The sequence below is a fragment of the Dipodomys spectabilis genome, unplaced genomic scaffold, assembly GCF_019054845.1.
Source record: "Dipodomys spectabilis isolate Male_0828 unplaced genomic scaffold, ASM1905484v1 ptg000225l, whole genome shotgun sequence".
NCBI classification, from domain to species: Eukaryota; Metazoa; Chordata; class Mammalia; order Rodentia; family Heteromyidae; genus Dipodomys; species Dipodomys spectabilis.
The window spans coordinates 3,905,153-3,919,602 of record NW_024870902.1 but is presented as its reverse complement, the minus strand read 5'-3'; the positions used below and the strand labels follow the sequence as shown (position 1 = coordinate 3,919,602).

General features: G+C 42.2%; 1 protein-coding gene across 1 annotated transcript in view; it reads right to left on the bottom strand.

The window, feature by feature from the left end:
- The window catches only part of Arsj (arylsulfatase family member J), a 54,365-nt gene extending 41,818 nt beyond the window's left edge, over positions 1 to 12,547 (bottom strand). The window contains exon 1 of the mRNA XM_042697589.1: positions 11,801 to 12,547. Within this exon, the coding sequence (XP_042553523.1) occupies positions 11,801 to 12,201 (401 nt within the window). The 5' untranslated portion in view covers positions 12,202 to 12,547. The remainder of the gene's footprint in view (positions 1 to 11,800) is intronic.
- Between the last annotated feature and the right edge of the window lie 1,903 nt (positions 12,548 to 14,450).

Sequence of the window (14,450 nt, the reverse complement as noted above, 5' to 3'; positions counted from 1 at the left end):
CCAAAGAACCTAACTTCACTGCAAGTGGGAGCTTGTTAAAGACCTAAGGACTGGATACAGTGCTGACCACTTTTCAGATAGTTTGCACTCAATATGACTGCTTTCCCTAAACATAATAGATTAAATTATACTTGGTTAATTATTAAAGGCTGTTACCTATCTTAATGTCTATGCCCATCTAACCATATCAAATGCAGAATCATATCTCCATTAAAGAAGCATGGTGGGGCTGGGAAGGTGGCTCAGTGGTAGAATGCTTGCCTTGCATGCATGAAGCCCTGGGTTCGATTCCCAGCACCACATAAGCAAAAAGATAAAAAGCCGGAAGTGGCGCTGTGGCTCAAGTGGTAGGGCGCTAGCCTTGAGCTGAAGAGCTGAGGGACAGCACCCAGACCCAGAGTTCAAGCCCCATGACCGAACTCCTCCCCGCCCAAAAAAAAGAACCATGATGACATACATGTTGACAAGTTTTTTGGTGTTTAGTTGTTGTTGTTGTTGTTGTTTGCAGGTCCTGGGGCTTGAACTCAGGGCCTAAGCACTGTCCTTGAGCTTCTTTTGCTCAAGGATACCACTTGACCATTTGAGCTACAAAACCACTTCTGGCTTATTCAGAGAGCTTTATAGAAGATAAGAGGCTCACAGACTTTCTTGCTCAGGCTGTCCTGAACCACAGTCCTCAGATCTCAGCCTCTTGAGTATCTAGGATGACAGATATGAGCCCAACAGTGCCTGGCCTGTTCACCAGTTTTAAACCAAAACATTCTTTCAAGATATTAATTTTACCTTTTGATGAAAGCATGATAGTCCTTGAGGTTCAGGATGAATCAAATATCTCAGTCATAATGTACTTCAAAGCATTTTTGAATTTTTTCTCATTCATATCTTTATCACTTCATCCTCCCAAATCATTAATTACCTACTTGAGAATCTACTTATCAGCAAACACTAGTTATTAATAGGATCACTTACGTTTACTCATTGTGCTGACAACTGAGATAATCAAGATTATGTAAGTTTCTATACAGCATACCCTGGGCTGTGTATATATAATCGCTCTTAATGCCCCCCCCCCATAAAACCCACCAAGATAAGATTGTAATTATCATTGAAACTTTCCTATGAGAAACCTGAAGCACAGATAAAGATATAAGGTTGGCATCACACAAGTACCTTGCATTTAATGCTATTCTCTAGGACAGCCAGTGGTCTCTGCTTACAGAGAAATAGAGTTTTGTTATATGGCCCAGATTTGTCATCAACTCTTCATCTTTCTGTTTCAGCCTCATATGTGCTGGAATTACAGGTGTTAACTATCATGTTCAGCTCTTGTTGTTATTTTTTTTTAACTAGCCTCTGTAGAGAGTTTATAATTTAGCACACTGTTCTACATCTGGGGAATTAGGAAAAGTAAGTGGTTATAATGTCCTATAAAATTAATATATGGGTATGCAGAAGAGGCTATAGAAACTAACAATAAAAATGATGCACTCAACTCTGCCTGCTTTGGAGTGAGAGAGTGATCAGGAAAAGATAGGAGTGACTGCAGAATGTAGGGGCCTTTTCCCAGAGGAGGCTGACGAATGTTCTAGAAGGGAGCAGGGTAAAGGGAAATAGTCACCTGAGAAAGTACAAGCATTTTTGACAGTAATCACTCAAAGACTGGATAAATGGAGAAGTGTTGGAAGACTGCACAAGTACCTTATCAAAGGCAGTATTCTGTAGGCCTCTAGATGGCATGCGTAGAAATGGGGCTGTGGAGGAAATGGGAGCTGCCAAAATTGTTAGGCAGTAGAGTGGCTTGGATGGTGTTGCAGAAGTTTCACTTGGGTTCTTTGTGCAGTGTACATTCATAGATGCTGCAGGCACAATAATTATTTAGGAGCTTAGGAGCTCATAAAGCCCCCTACCTACGATGCCTAGAACAACGTATTGATTCAAAACCAAGTTTGAACCTATTGCATGGTGGTCCCTGGGGTGCACTGGAATTCAAAGTTCAGCAAGATTACTTAAGGTCATTCAATGAAATGTTTCTAAAGATAGGAATAGGAGGTGTGGCACAAGTATTAGAATGCTTGCCAAGTGTGTGCAAGGCCCTAGATGCAATCACCAGAACTATAATACATGCATGCATACATGCACAAATACATGCATGCATACATGCACAAATACATGCATGCATTCATACATACATATATGCATCTATACATATAAAATTAGCAATAATTCATCATACTGGACAAGAATATCAGGTGGAAAATATTTCCAAATAAAATACACTAAAATTAAAAGACATAAGGGTTTAATTGTTAACTATTTATCGCTGTTGAAATTGAAGAAGACAGATAGCTTTACTTCATGGAAAACTATGAAAAAGATAAATAGCCAGCTGATTTTTAAGGTTGTCTATGTCTTGGAGATGTAGCTCCAGCCTTAAAGTAATTAAGTTTGTTATACAATAGCACAGTTTCTCAAGGTATTTGTACCTTTATATTGCTTCAATTGTTCTGAAGAATCACTTTGGAATTTGGAAATACATGTAATATTACTACTTCCAAGCTTATGATGAGAACTATATGTGTTTCAGAAAAGAAACTAAGTGTTTAATTCAAGATCATGTTAGTAATTTGTTCATTGCATCCACAACTGCAATTTAGATTTCTTCACTATAAATTCCTATGCTATTTTTGCTCCATCACATTGCCTGCCAGAGGAAAATAAATACTCTCTTATTCATCGCTACATTCATTCATTCATTCTTCACACTTTTACTTAGTACTTATTACTAGGGAGCACTGCACTGGGTGCTGTGAGATTTATGGAGATCATAAATCAAAGTTTTACCTCTCAGCAGACCTGTAAGGGAGGTAAAAGATCCGGTAATAGCTGTGAAGGAGTGGAAAATCCTGCCCAGCAAGACAGATATAGAAAGAATTATGGGAGATCATCGTTAAGATAAATTATTTCTGGCTGAGGTATCATGGAAAGCTGTATGAAGAATGTGGTATTTTAGCTGCATCTTAATGAGACGCTGGCATGTGCACAAAGGAAGAAAGGATCTGAATTCTCCCATGCACAAAGAAACAGGGATGGCCAGATTTGCTCAAAAAATCATGAGGGGAAGGGGACATATAGTCATTTTATTCATACATATGGGAAAGTTGAACTACATATCTTGAAGGAACTACATATCTTGGAAAAGATAAGGAGAATGATCAAAGGGGTGACATTGACCAAGATGCACTGTACTCATTTTCTGGCTTGTTGAATTGAAACCCCTTTTGTGCAACTACTTAGAATGATAAACAAGAAAAAGAAAAGAGAACTGCAAACTGCCTACTTCTCTCATATGGAAACTTTGAAGAGGTTTACCAAATTGAGGAATGGAAGAGGTACTTACAATGTAAGTATGAGACAGGATTCAGTGATGGAAACAATGAGGGTTAATTGGGTGTAGATATATGCTCTGCATCTTAGGAATTGTATAATTACAACTACCTTAGATAACTTCTCTATAGTTTTTTTTCTGTGTGTATGCCAGTCCTGGGGTTTGAACTCAGGGCCTACGTATTATCCCTGAGCTTTTTTCACTATACCATTGAGCCAGAGTTCCATTTCCAGGATTTTTGGAAGTTAACTGGACATAAGAGTCTCAAGGACTTTCCTGCTAAGGCTGGCTTTGAACCACAATCATCAGATTTCAGCCTCATGAGTAGCTAGAATTACAGACGTGAACCACCAATGCCCAGCTTCCCGACAACTTTTAATACACCATCCAGAAAAATAGGACCTGTGTTTGTTTCATCATTCAGTAGTATTTTCAAAATGATAAAAATTAGTTTACCTTTTATGTGGATGTAGCAATGAAATGTTCAAGAAGAGAATGAAGGGCTCTGGGAAAAATTAATTTTTTTTTTCTGTTTTCGGTAGCTGATGAGAATCCAAAGAGATTTTCCGCTGAGAGGGATCATATAATGAGAATCAGGCTTTAATAAAGCAAATGTATGGGGTGGATTAGAAGAGAAAGGGCAGAAACATTTTTGTTGTTGTTGATATCAGTACAGCACAAAAGAAATAGCTGTGTCTGTGAGGTAACACAACTGGGAATTGTTAATATCTACAATCAATAAAAGAACATTTCAAACACACTAATGATATCACAGCCCAAGACCGAAGAAGATTAAATAAAGATTATTTGTAGAGCATTGCCATAGGGAGGGGAAACAACAGAATTAAAGTAAACTTTGAAATAAAAACAGCTTTCATATGCTGCCCTACATTAAAAGTGGGGGCCTTCCCATTTTTCAGCTCTGTCAAGGGTCACTGAAGGTAACCAGAACTGCATGCAACCTGCACCTGAATGATTGTTCTCTTGCACAACAGCCACGCAGGTACTGAATAGTACCTGAATTGACATTCACATCAAAGGATGTCTTTTAAGAAAGACTTGTTTAAAATATCAGGTGCTTGCTTTGATCATCAAGGTGTGCTCAGAGTTTATTTGACCATGATTTTCCTCCTAGATAGCTCACAAGGTCAAATCGGAATAGGCCAAGGGTTTTGAGCTATTCAAGGCCTGTGTGGGGTTTTAAAGCTCTCCGCCCTCCATTTTTTTTTTTTTTCATTTGTTGCATCTGTTTTCCAAAAGAAAAGTTAGGCTTGAAAGAAATTCTTATTTCATCGGAATATCTTACCCGTAAACATTTACGCTTCTCAAAATGTCCAAGTATTAATGTGATATTTGGGAAGGTGACGCGTGAGCTCTTCTATGTATCAGCAACTGCTATTTACTGAGGACCATTTGGGTGTAGAATACTACTTAAAATCAGGCCTTCAATACAACGAGTAGGTGGATGAGGAATTAAGCATGGCTTTCATGCTCAGACTATACACTAAGATGTTCATAAAATGCACAAGGCAATTCCTGAGTCTTCTGTGACAGAGGGTCAAAGAATTTGCTTTCTTTTTGAGTTTTCCCAAATAGTCCAGTTGTGAATAATGGAAACTCATGTTCCCATGCCTGGGTAATGCTCTGCAGCACACAGAGATGCCTACTTGCGTCTTTCTCTTCCTGGACTGTGCTAAGCCCCAGAGCATCTGACTGTGCTCCTGTCTGCACACAATGGGGCTGCAGAATCAGCTGCAGGATGGATGGTGGGGAGCCCAGCTCAATCTAGCTCCAGAGAAAGGCTAACATAAAAAAATCAACAGCTTACTATTTCCTGAGTTTCTACACAATCAATCTATTCCTTCAACTCTATGTATTTACATCTTCACTATCACTCCAACCTTCTCAACAAACTTGTGTTCACTCCCAGCCTTAACCTCAATGTCTCTGTGTTCTATACTCTCTTGCAGCACTTCTATCCTAACTCCCCAGCCCTTTCCAACAAGATTTTTGTTCTTGAAGGTCTGATCTTTACAACACCTTCTTTGACTTCATCTCTTCCTTCTACCATTTTGCTCCTCAGTTGTTGGAAGTCTCTACCATTCTAATCATTCATGGAGGGGAAGGGGACATTTTACAGACACCCTAGTTGTCACATTTTGAGGTGAGCAGGGATGTCTGCTTCAGTCTTCACTGGCATTTCTACACAGTTTCACTACTGACTCCCTCTGAAAACTCCGTTGCTGTGAAAAGCAAAGCAATAGGATAGATTTGGTTTCTTTCTTCCTAGCTTCCTTTGAAAAAAGGATCCTGGGTCTAACTGGCATCTTCTTGTCTTCTTGGTGAAGGAAGATGAAGTCCCATCCTCAGAGGAGGGAGTGCTTGAATTTTTAGAGGCAGGGGCAGGGACTTGGACAATAGGTTACTGGACCTGCCAGACCTGTGCCATGAACTCTTGAGACTAGTAAGCTCCCCGTAACCTTGCTCCCTGAACAGGACTTTATTTAGCCTGACCAGCTCAGCTACCATTTTGCACCAGGCCTAGTGTCTCCTGACTCTCCGCAGGTACCATGGTGTTCCTCTTTAGTTCATGATTAGTTGATTGAGATTGTTTTTCTGCTTTTTCTTTGTTTTACTACCCTCATGGCCCAGTTTTCTAACAGTAGTAAGTGTATTTGAAGCTGTATGTTCTTTGGGGACAGTGACCTACAATCACTGGCTTTCCAATAAAGACTCCTGATTTGATCTCTAAAATGTGGCTTCTCTGTATCTCACGTTGATTTCCTGTATAACACCTTCAGCCAGTTGCAGCCTCCTCTCCTGATTGTTCATTCATGGATAATCCCATTATTTGTTGCTTTCCTCTTTACTGCTACTCTTCTCATGATTCCCAGTGGCTTCCATAAAATTATCCCTTTATCATCCTGTCTTAATATTTTGTCTCACTCTCAAAGATGTTTTCCTCTCTCTCACCTTATTGGGAATTGACAGAATTTTGGACTTAAGTTCACCATGGCTGTCATCTATCTTTCCAGCTTTCCAAATGCACTGTAATATTTTCTCTCCCTTCCCCTCCCCTACCCCACAAAGGCAGCCAAGCTGTATTGCCCCCTGAGCATGTCTTTCAGAAAACACACACACACACACACACACACACACACTCACTCACAGCATCTTCTTCTTTGCCTTGCCACATTCATAGACTACCTATCTGATCCACCACTCTACTCATTTGGGAAATCACAGATTGACTTACACTCACCCTCTTCAATAGGCTTCATTGTGCACAAGCACCTCAGTATGGCGGGAGAAATATTAACAAATGATGTCAGTCTCTGAAAAATGTATGAACTCAAATCTCGAGAAGATTTTCATTATTACTCAGCATTTTTCCTGCACTTCTTTATCCAGTTCACTTTCTCTTAGAGAAATATTTTCTTTCTGAACTTCAAATGGTTGTGTAAGAAGATTACAATTTCACCTGTCCATTTGAGGGGCCATTGAGACAATGGTCAGAATTACCCCTCCCGCCAGTCCCCCATCTTGTCTGTTCCTTCTCCCCCAGATTCATTTCATACTATTTCTTTTTGTTTACCATTGGATCAGACTTTATTTGTGCTATCCCGTCTTATAAGGATGAACAGGTAATCAAGCAGATGATAAGATGATGAAAAGTAGAGACTATAAAAGTACCATGAGGCCGGGCGCTGGTGGCTCACGCCTGTAATCCTAGCTACTCAGGAGGCTGAGATCTGAGGATCGCGGTTCAAAGCCAGCCTGGGCAGGAGAGACCGTGCGACTCCTATCTCCAATAAACCACCAGAAAACCGGAAGTGGCGCTGTAGCTCAAGTGGTAGAGCGCTCACCTTGAGCTGAAGAGCTGAGGGACAACGCCCAGGCCCAGAGTACAAGCCCCACGACCGACAAAAAAAAAAAAAAAAAAAAAGTACCATGAGATGGGCACCGGTGGCTCACGCCTGTAATCCTAGCTATGCAGGAGGCTGAGATCTGAGGATCACAGTTCAAAGCCAGCCCAGGCAGAAAAGTCCATGAGACTCTTATCTCCAATAAGCCATAAGAAAACGGGAAATAGTGCTGTGGCTCAAGTTGTAGAGTGCTTGCCTTGAGCTAAATTGCTGAGGGACAGCGCACAAGTCCAGAGTTCAAGCCCCACGACTGACAAAGGAAAACACAAAGTATCACGATAGATGGCTTGGTGTTTATAACCAGATTTTATTCTGTTTAAGTACTGGCTTAGCTAACACATAAAGTACCTATGTATGCACACTCACTTAAGACTGAAACAAATGAAAATAAATTTCTCTATATTGCATCTGATTTCAGTGCTGGTTACTGGAGCTTGAACTCAGGGCCTCTGACTCCTGTTTTATTTATTTTCCACTCAAGGCCAGTCCTTTACCACTTGAGCCTCCACTCCAAGCTTTTTGCTTGTTGAATGGAGGTAAGTCTCATGGAATTTTCTACATGGGGTGATTTTGAACTGCCATCCTCAGCTGTCAGGCTACTAAGGCTATAGGATTTCAGGCATAAGAAACATGTACCTGGGGTTGGGAAGGTGGCTCATGCTAGAGCGCTTGCCTTGCATGCCTGAGGCCCTGAGTTCGATTCCTCAGCACCACATAAGCAAAAAAAAAAAAAAGAAAAAAGCCGGAAGTGGTGCTGTGGCTCAAGTCGTAGAGTGCTAGACTTGAGCTGAAGAGCTGAGGGACAGCGCCCAGACCCAGCGTTCAGGCCCCACGACTGGACCCCCTCAAAAAAGAAATATGCACCCACACTTCCCAGTTTTGCAACTGGCTATCTCTTACATCTCCATATTTTCATTCTCAGCTGGTGATCTCACTTTTGTATTACTCACAAAGTAGAATAATTCAGAAGATAGTTATATTATGTTCCCTCAACCAGCTCAACCTATCTATCTGTGTCTTCCATGTGTTGTTCCTCTTCTTTCCGATTAATGTGAGCAAAAATACTAAAGAATAACCAAAGAAATTTTGAGGAACAAACAGGGAAACTTTCTCTAGACATTAACATTTACTATGAAGCTATAGTAAGTAAGAAAACACAACAGTGACATAAAGATAGACTATGAAACAAAGGAGTCCAAGAGCAGGCCAAGAGTTCATTCACCTGATTTCTAAAGAAGCTGACAGCAGAGAAAGTAATGTCTTTTTAATATCAGTGTGCAAATGCGATGGGAAAAGAATCATCCTGAGTTCTGATTTCTAACATACTAAAACTTATTTCTAAATTAATTGTAGACCTAAATATAAAAAAATAAAGTAGGGGCTGGGAAGGCGGCTCAGTGGTAGAGTGCTTGCCTCACATGCATGAGGCTCTGGGTTCTATTCCTCAGCACTACATAAGCAGAAAAAACTGGAAGTGGTGCTGTGGTTCAAGCTGAAGAGCTCAGGGACAGTGCCCAGGCCCAGAGTTCAGGCCCCATGATGGGCATAAATAAATAAATAAATAAATAAATAAATAAATTTACCAGAATGGAGTCAAGACTATCTTAGATGAGACATAAAAGAATGGAAATTGGATTACAGTAAAATTAAAACCTATTCTCCAAAAACCACTACTAAGAGAGTGAAAAAGCAAGTTAGCCTGGAAGAAATCTGTAATACACATTTCTGACAAAGAAACAAAACATATAATTATTTATATATTCTAAATACACACACACACACACACACACACACACACACACACACACACACACACACACACACATATCAGTAAGGAACAAACAATCCCTAAAGAGAAAAATAGTCAAAGAAAAGACTTCAAAAAATATGTCTTAAGAGACACTCAAGTTTACGAGGTCACCAAGAAATAAAAATTTTAACCAAGATGTTGTACTAGTGCATAATTGCTAGAAAGACTAAAATGAGAAAAGACACTACCAAATGTTGGCAAAGATGGAGTTTCTCACAAATTATAATAGTGTGAACTGAAAGCATCACTTTGGGAACTATGTGGAAGTTCTTATGAAAGCTAATCGTAGGAAGCATCTGCATGTGCTCATATGAAGTAAGTGGCCATATTTACTGGTCCTGTGTTATTAAAAATAGACCTGAAACTAGACTTCCTAACTGTACTTTTATGTTTTTTAAAACTTTCACATGTTAAAGCAAATTGTTTAAAATGTGTAACACATTTTAAGTTTATGTAAGCATGTATACACTGTGCTAAAAGTTACTATGTTTCAGTTTGTGTATAATATTAATAGGCAATTTTGGTTTAATTTTTAAAAACATTAGTGGCTTACATTTTAAAGAGAAAAATCACCAGCATGAAAGTACAAAAAACCCCACTTTCCTTTTACATTTGTGTTCATTCAAAAATAAAAGAGGTTCCAGTAGTTTGTCTAAAAGAAGAACTACAAGTGAAACTTCAACCCTTTAGGGAGAAGTTTAAATCAAATTATACAAGTAGGTATTTGAATTTTCTATCTACAAAGCAGTTATAAAACTTTTGCACTGAATAGAAAATTTTCCTAATGAAGAGAAATAAAACTTTCTCATCAAATGTTTGATTGCATTGAAAATATAAAAGGACCAACCTTCGACTGCAGAGAAAAAATAGAAATTATTTCCAGCTTAGATTTTGTTTCATCAAATAATAAGGTTCTTTAAAAAAAAGACCCAAAGGCAAAATCTATGTACAAGATGTATATTTTCTTGTTGGGTGAAAAGCTCTGAGCATACGCTTGCTTGTGAGAAATAAATTCATATGATTCAGTTACATATTTTCAACTACTGTTGGCCATCTGTGCAAATTGGAATTCTGTAAGTTAGTTGATGCTGCTTTATGACATACTTCTTTCGTGAGCCAAGCATAAAGGTGGTCAGGATTAGACAGGAGGGACTTGACCCTCAGGAGACCACATGGAATTTTTGTTTCTCAGCCAAGGTTCTGTTCCTTTATGAATAGCAAATGTTCTTGACTTTACTATGCCATGGTCAACTTTTAACTTGACTCTCAAGTACAGGGAGATGTCTAACCTTCCTTATTCTCTTCCTAAGGATAGAATTTTTTCTCCTGGCAGTGATTTTAAATTTTGACAGTTTGCTAGGCAGTGGAAATTCTGTTATGAGCAAAAGTCTCTGCAAAGCAGATATTCCTACAAATGACTGTAGTCTTTATTTTTCCAGTGGATACTGGCTACTCCTCTAGAATCCGATTCCAAGAACAACATCATGAAGCAAGGGCTCCCTGTCCTGTAAGGGAATCACAAGGTACTTAGGTGAAATGAGCAAGGCTTCTCCTGCACCTCTGTCCAAGAGGAGCGTGACCCTTGGCCTTCCTGCTTATCTCATGCCAGGCTGTATTTGCACGATGTAACTAGTCACACTCGCCTATATTTCGATGGAACTATTTAAGATATAAACAAATATGAACAGCTATTAAGCAAAAAGACTCTAATGTTAAACAGATAAACATCCAAATAATCTAAACCATGTTAGCTATGCAGACATTTTCCAGACATTATATATATATATGTGAAACTTGTAATGAAGTTTGAATTAATTGAAGTTTGAAATAATTGAATTTATTCACACTCTGAGAACTACTTTCTTAATTAAATTATGTCTTATTAGTTACACCACAAAAGAAAATCACTTATCAAAGATTCATTTGGTCACATTTTACATTAAGTACTATTTGTTTTTGTGGCCTGTCTTCTGTCTGTGAGGACTTGTTGTTTTGGTCATTTAATTACTCTAGATTTAGTAATTTTGGTGTGTGTGTGTGTGTGTGTGTGTGTGTGTGTGTGGTGTGCGTGTGTGTGTGTGGTGTGCGTGTGTTTGTGATGATTCTGGGGCTTGAACTCAGAATTCAAGAACCCTTAACTGTTTTTGTTCTAGGCTAGTGTTCTACCTTTGAGCCACAGATCTACTTTGGGCTTTTTGGTAGTCAATTGGAGATAAGATCCTCACAAACTTTGCTTGGTAGGCTGGCTGGCTTCACACTGGGCTCCTCTGACCTCAGCATCATAAGCCATTGGTGCCTGGCTATTTATTTATTTGTTTTAATCAGTGATGATTAACATGACAGTGGAAACAAAAATCTGAGCATGCTCAGATTTGGGATAAGAGAGGTCTTTTCCATTCTCTGGTTGGTGAATTAGAGTTACAAGTCCTGACCTCATTCAGCAGCTCACAACTTGCTCATAGCATCAGCTTAACAAAACTGCGAGACAAGTGATTAGACTGGTTAAATTATTGAAGGGCAATCCATTTCAATACCATCATTCCATGCCGTACATCATTCGTTCATTCATTCATTCATTCATTCAACTGTTCACCATACTTTCTGGTACTCCCTCAAATTAAGAACCAATCATAAATACTTTTTCTGAGGAATGAAAATAAAGAAGCCAGGAGCACTTACTTTCCAGTAATAAATTGACTCCTGGATGGTGTACAAATGGGCTGGACATAGTAGTTCTCCAGTTTCACTCCTTCGGCAGCGAGCTTGTCGAGAGTGGGCGTCTTGATCTCAGATCCGTGGTAACCCACATCCCTAAATCCCTGATCATCCGCCAAGATGAAAATGATGTGGGGTTGGGAGATGACCGGGTTATGGGGCTCGGGTCCCTCTCCTCCGGCTTGAGCTCGCAAGGCCCCTTCCTCCTCCTCCTTTAAGCCCTGGCCCCAGGACAGGTAGCCATAGGTGAGGAGGCTCAGCACCCAGAAGCCAGCTAGGGCGCCCATAGCTACCACCTTCCCGGGCCAGACGCAGGCCCTCGCGGGTGGCAGAGGCGGAGGCCCCGCGCAGCCCCTGGGGGCCATCTATTCTGGTGCCGGCAAAGACGCCCCGCAGAACCTCGCACTCTGCACTTGTACCAGTGCACGCAGGCATGCGTGCGGAAGGAGGGGAGAGGGCTGTCTCCACCTGGAAGGAAATCCTGCGCTCCTCCCCGAGCTCAGCAAGACTGGACTCCAGTCTTCTTCTAGAAGTGGTGGTTGGACGCATCCGAGGTGTCGAAATCAGGACAAGCGGTCCTGCTGTCTGCTTTCACTTTTTCTTTCTCCCCCCCTCCACTCCTCTCCACGAGCTGTTTCCATTGAAAACAACCACAACAACAACAACAAGAAAAGTATCTCTTGATGGAGAAGAAGTTCTCGGGGGGGAGGGGAGCCGGGACAGAAAGAAAGGAAATCAAAGGGAGCATCCCGAGTCACACCGGGTAGAGAGGCAGAGATGCGGAGATGCGGGCGGCAGAGGTGCGGGGCGCACGCTGGGCGCGCGGTGCTGGGGCGCCGGATCCAGTGGTGCCAACATCTGGAATGCACCACGAAGTGGTCCCGTGCTTCCTGCTCTCCTCCCAGCCAACCACACCAGCCTGGAACCGGCCTGGCTTCTGCCCGATCACCTTCTCCACTTTGCCAGGGCTCTCTCCTTGGCGTCTACCAGGCTCCAAGCACTCACCAGGCGGCGGCGCAGCCGCTTCTCGGACCCCCTCGATGGAGGGTCTCCTCTTTCTCTGCAGAGTGGTCGGCCGCGGTTCCTTGTCCCCGAGCGGGGTGGGAGCACATAGGGAGGGGTCCCAGGCCAGGTCCCCAAGTCCCCGCCGAGCGCGGGAATGGGGGTGGGGTGGCTGGTAACCCCGGCCCTGGAGCTGTAGGCTGAGCGCGTTTGCTGGGCCAACTTACTTAGTTTTAGCTCTGGAGTTCGCTTGCCTCCTCCCTCTTTTCTCGCCCGTGAATCACAGCCCCGCACTCGCAGCCTGGGCGCCCCCAGGAAGCAGGAAGGGAAGGCCGGCTCCAGGTTCAGTCTTTCCTTTGGCATGGATCAGGGGAAGAGAGGTTTTGCCCAAGGGGAGCCTGCGCACCCTCCTGGGCCTCACGACCCACCCAAGGAGCACCACCAGGGCCCTGCTACCCCAGAACCCATGTCGTGTGTGCTGGGGCAAGAACAGCGGGGCGAGAAGGAAAGGGAGAGGAGGGCGGGCGCTGCTTGGGAACGGGAAAGGGGGGCGGGCAGTGTGGGTGCTCTTGCACGGAGGGGAAACTTTGGCAAGTTTCATCTTTTCCTGCTTCTCTTTGCTCTGCTACTTCCTTCCCTCTCTCTCTCCTTTCTTTCCCCCTCACCACCTCCTCCTTCCCACTATCCCCCCTTGACTTCAGGGCCTAAGCACTGTTCCCTCAACTTTTGGTCAAGGTTAAGCGCTTGATCACCTGAACCACAGCTCCTTTTTCTGTATATGTGGTACTGAGTTAGGGAACCCAGGGCTGCTTCGTGCATGCTGGGCAAGCACTCTACCACTCAGCCACCTTCCCAGCCTACAGCTGGATGTTTTAAAGTCGACTTTCTTCTACCAACAGGTGACTGGTAAAGCCTGACTTACACATTAACGTCTTCTTAAGTGAAGACATGAAAATGGTTAGCTTCTGGCTTCCTCTCTAGAAATTTACCACAAGCTTCTCTAGCCAAGAATGTGGACAGGAAGAGGAATTACACATTTCACAACCAAGAAGTTGGTAGGCATCATTCCACAGACGAAATCATTGCCTCTCTTGTGATCTGCAGAGATTCCCTCCCGCCCCCCTTCCCTTCCTTCTCCTTCCCTTCCTTTCCTTTTGCTTACCACCCCTCCCTGGCCCTCTCTTCCATCCTCTGCCCTCTGCTGTCTTCTTCTCCCTGCCTGCCCTACTCTCCCCTTCCTATCCCACTTTACCCCTTCCTATTTTTTCCTTTCCCCTTTTCCCCTCTCCATCCCCTCTTCCTCTCATTTTTATAAAACCTTTGTACTTGTACTAGAATTGTACTGTTTTAAAGCACTGCTTAGAGGCAGGAAAGGGATTTATATTATCTCTAAAAAAGACTTGGCAATCAATGCCAAGAGTTACTGAGATGCTTTTCTTTTTCCCTGACTTTTTCCCCCTTCCTACTGGGGCTTGAATGCAGGACCTTTTGCTTGCACTCTACCACTTTAGCCATAACCAAACGTGTTTTTCTGTTCGTTATTTTTCAGGTAGGGTCTCTGGAACTGTTATGTAAGGATTGGCCTCTAAACCTCCTGGCACTCAGCCTCTCT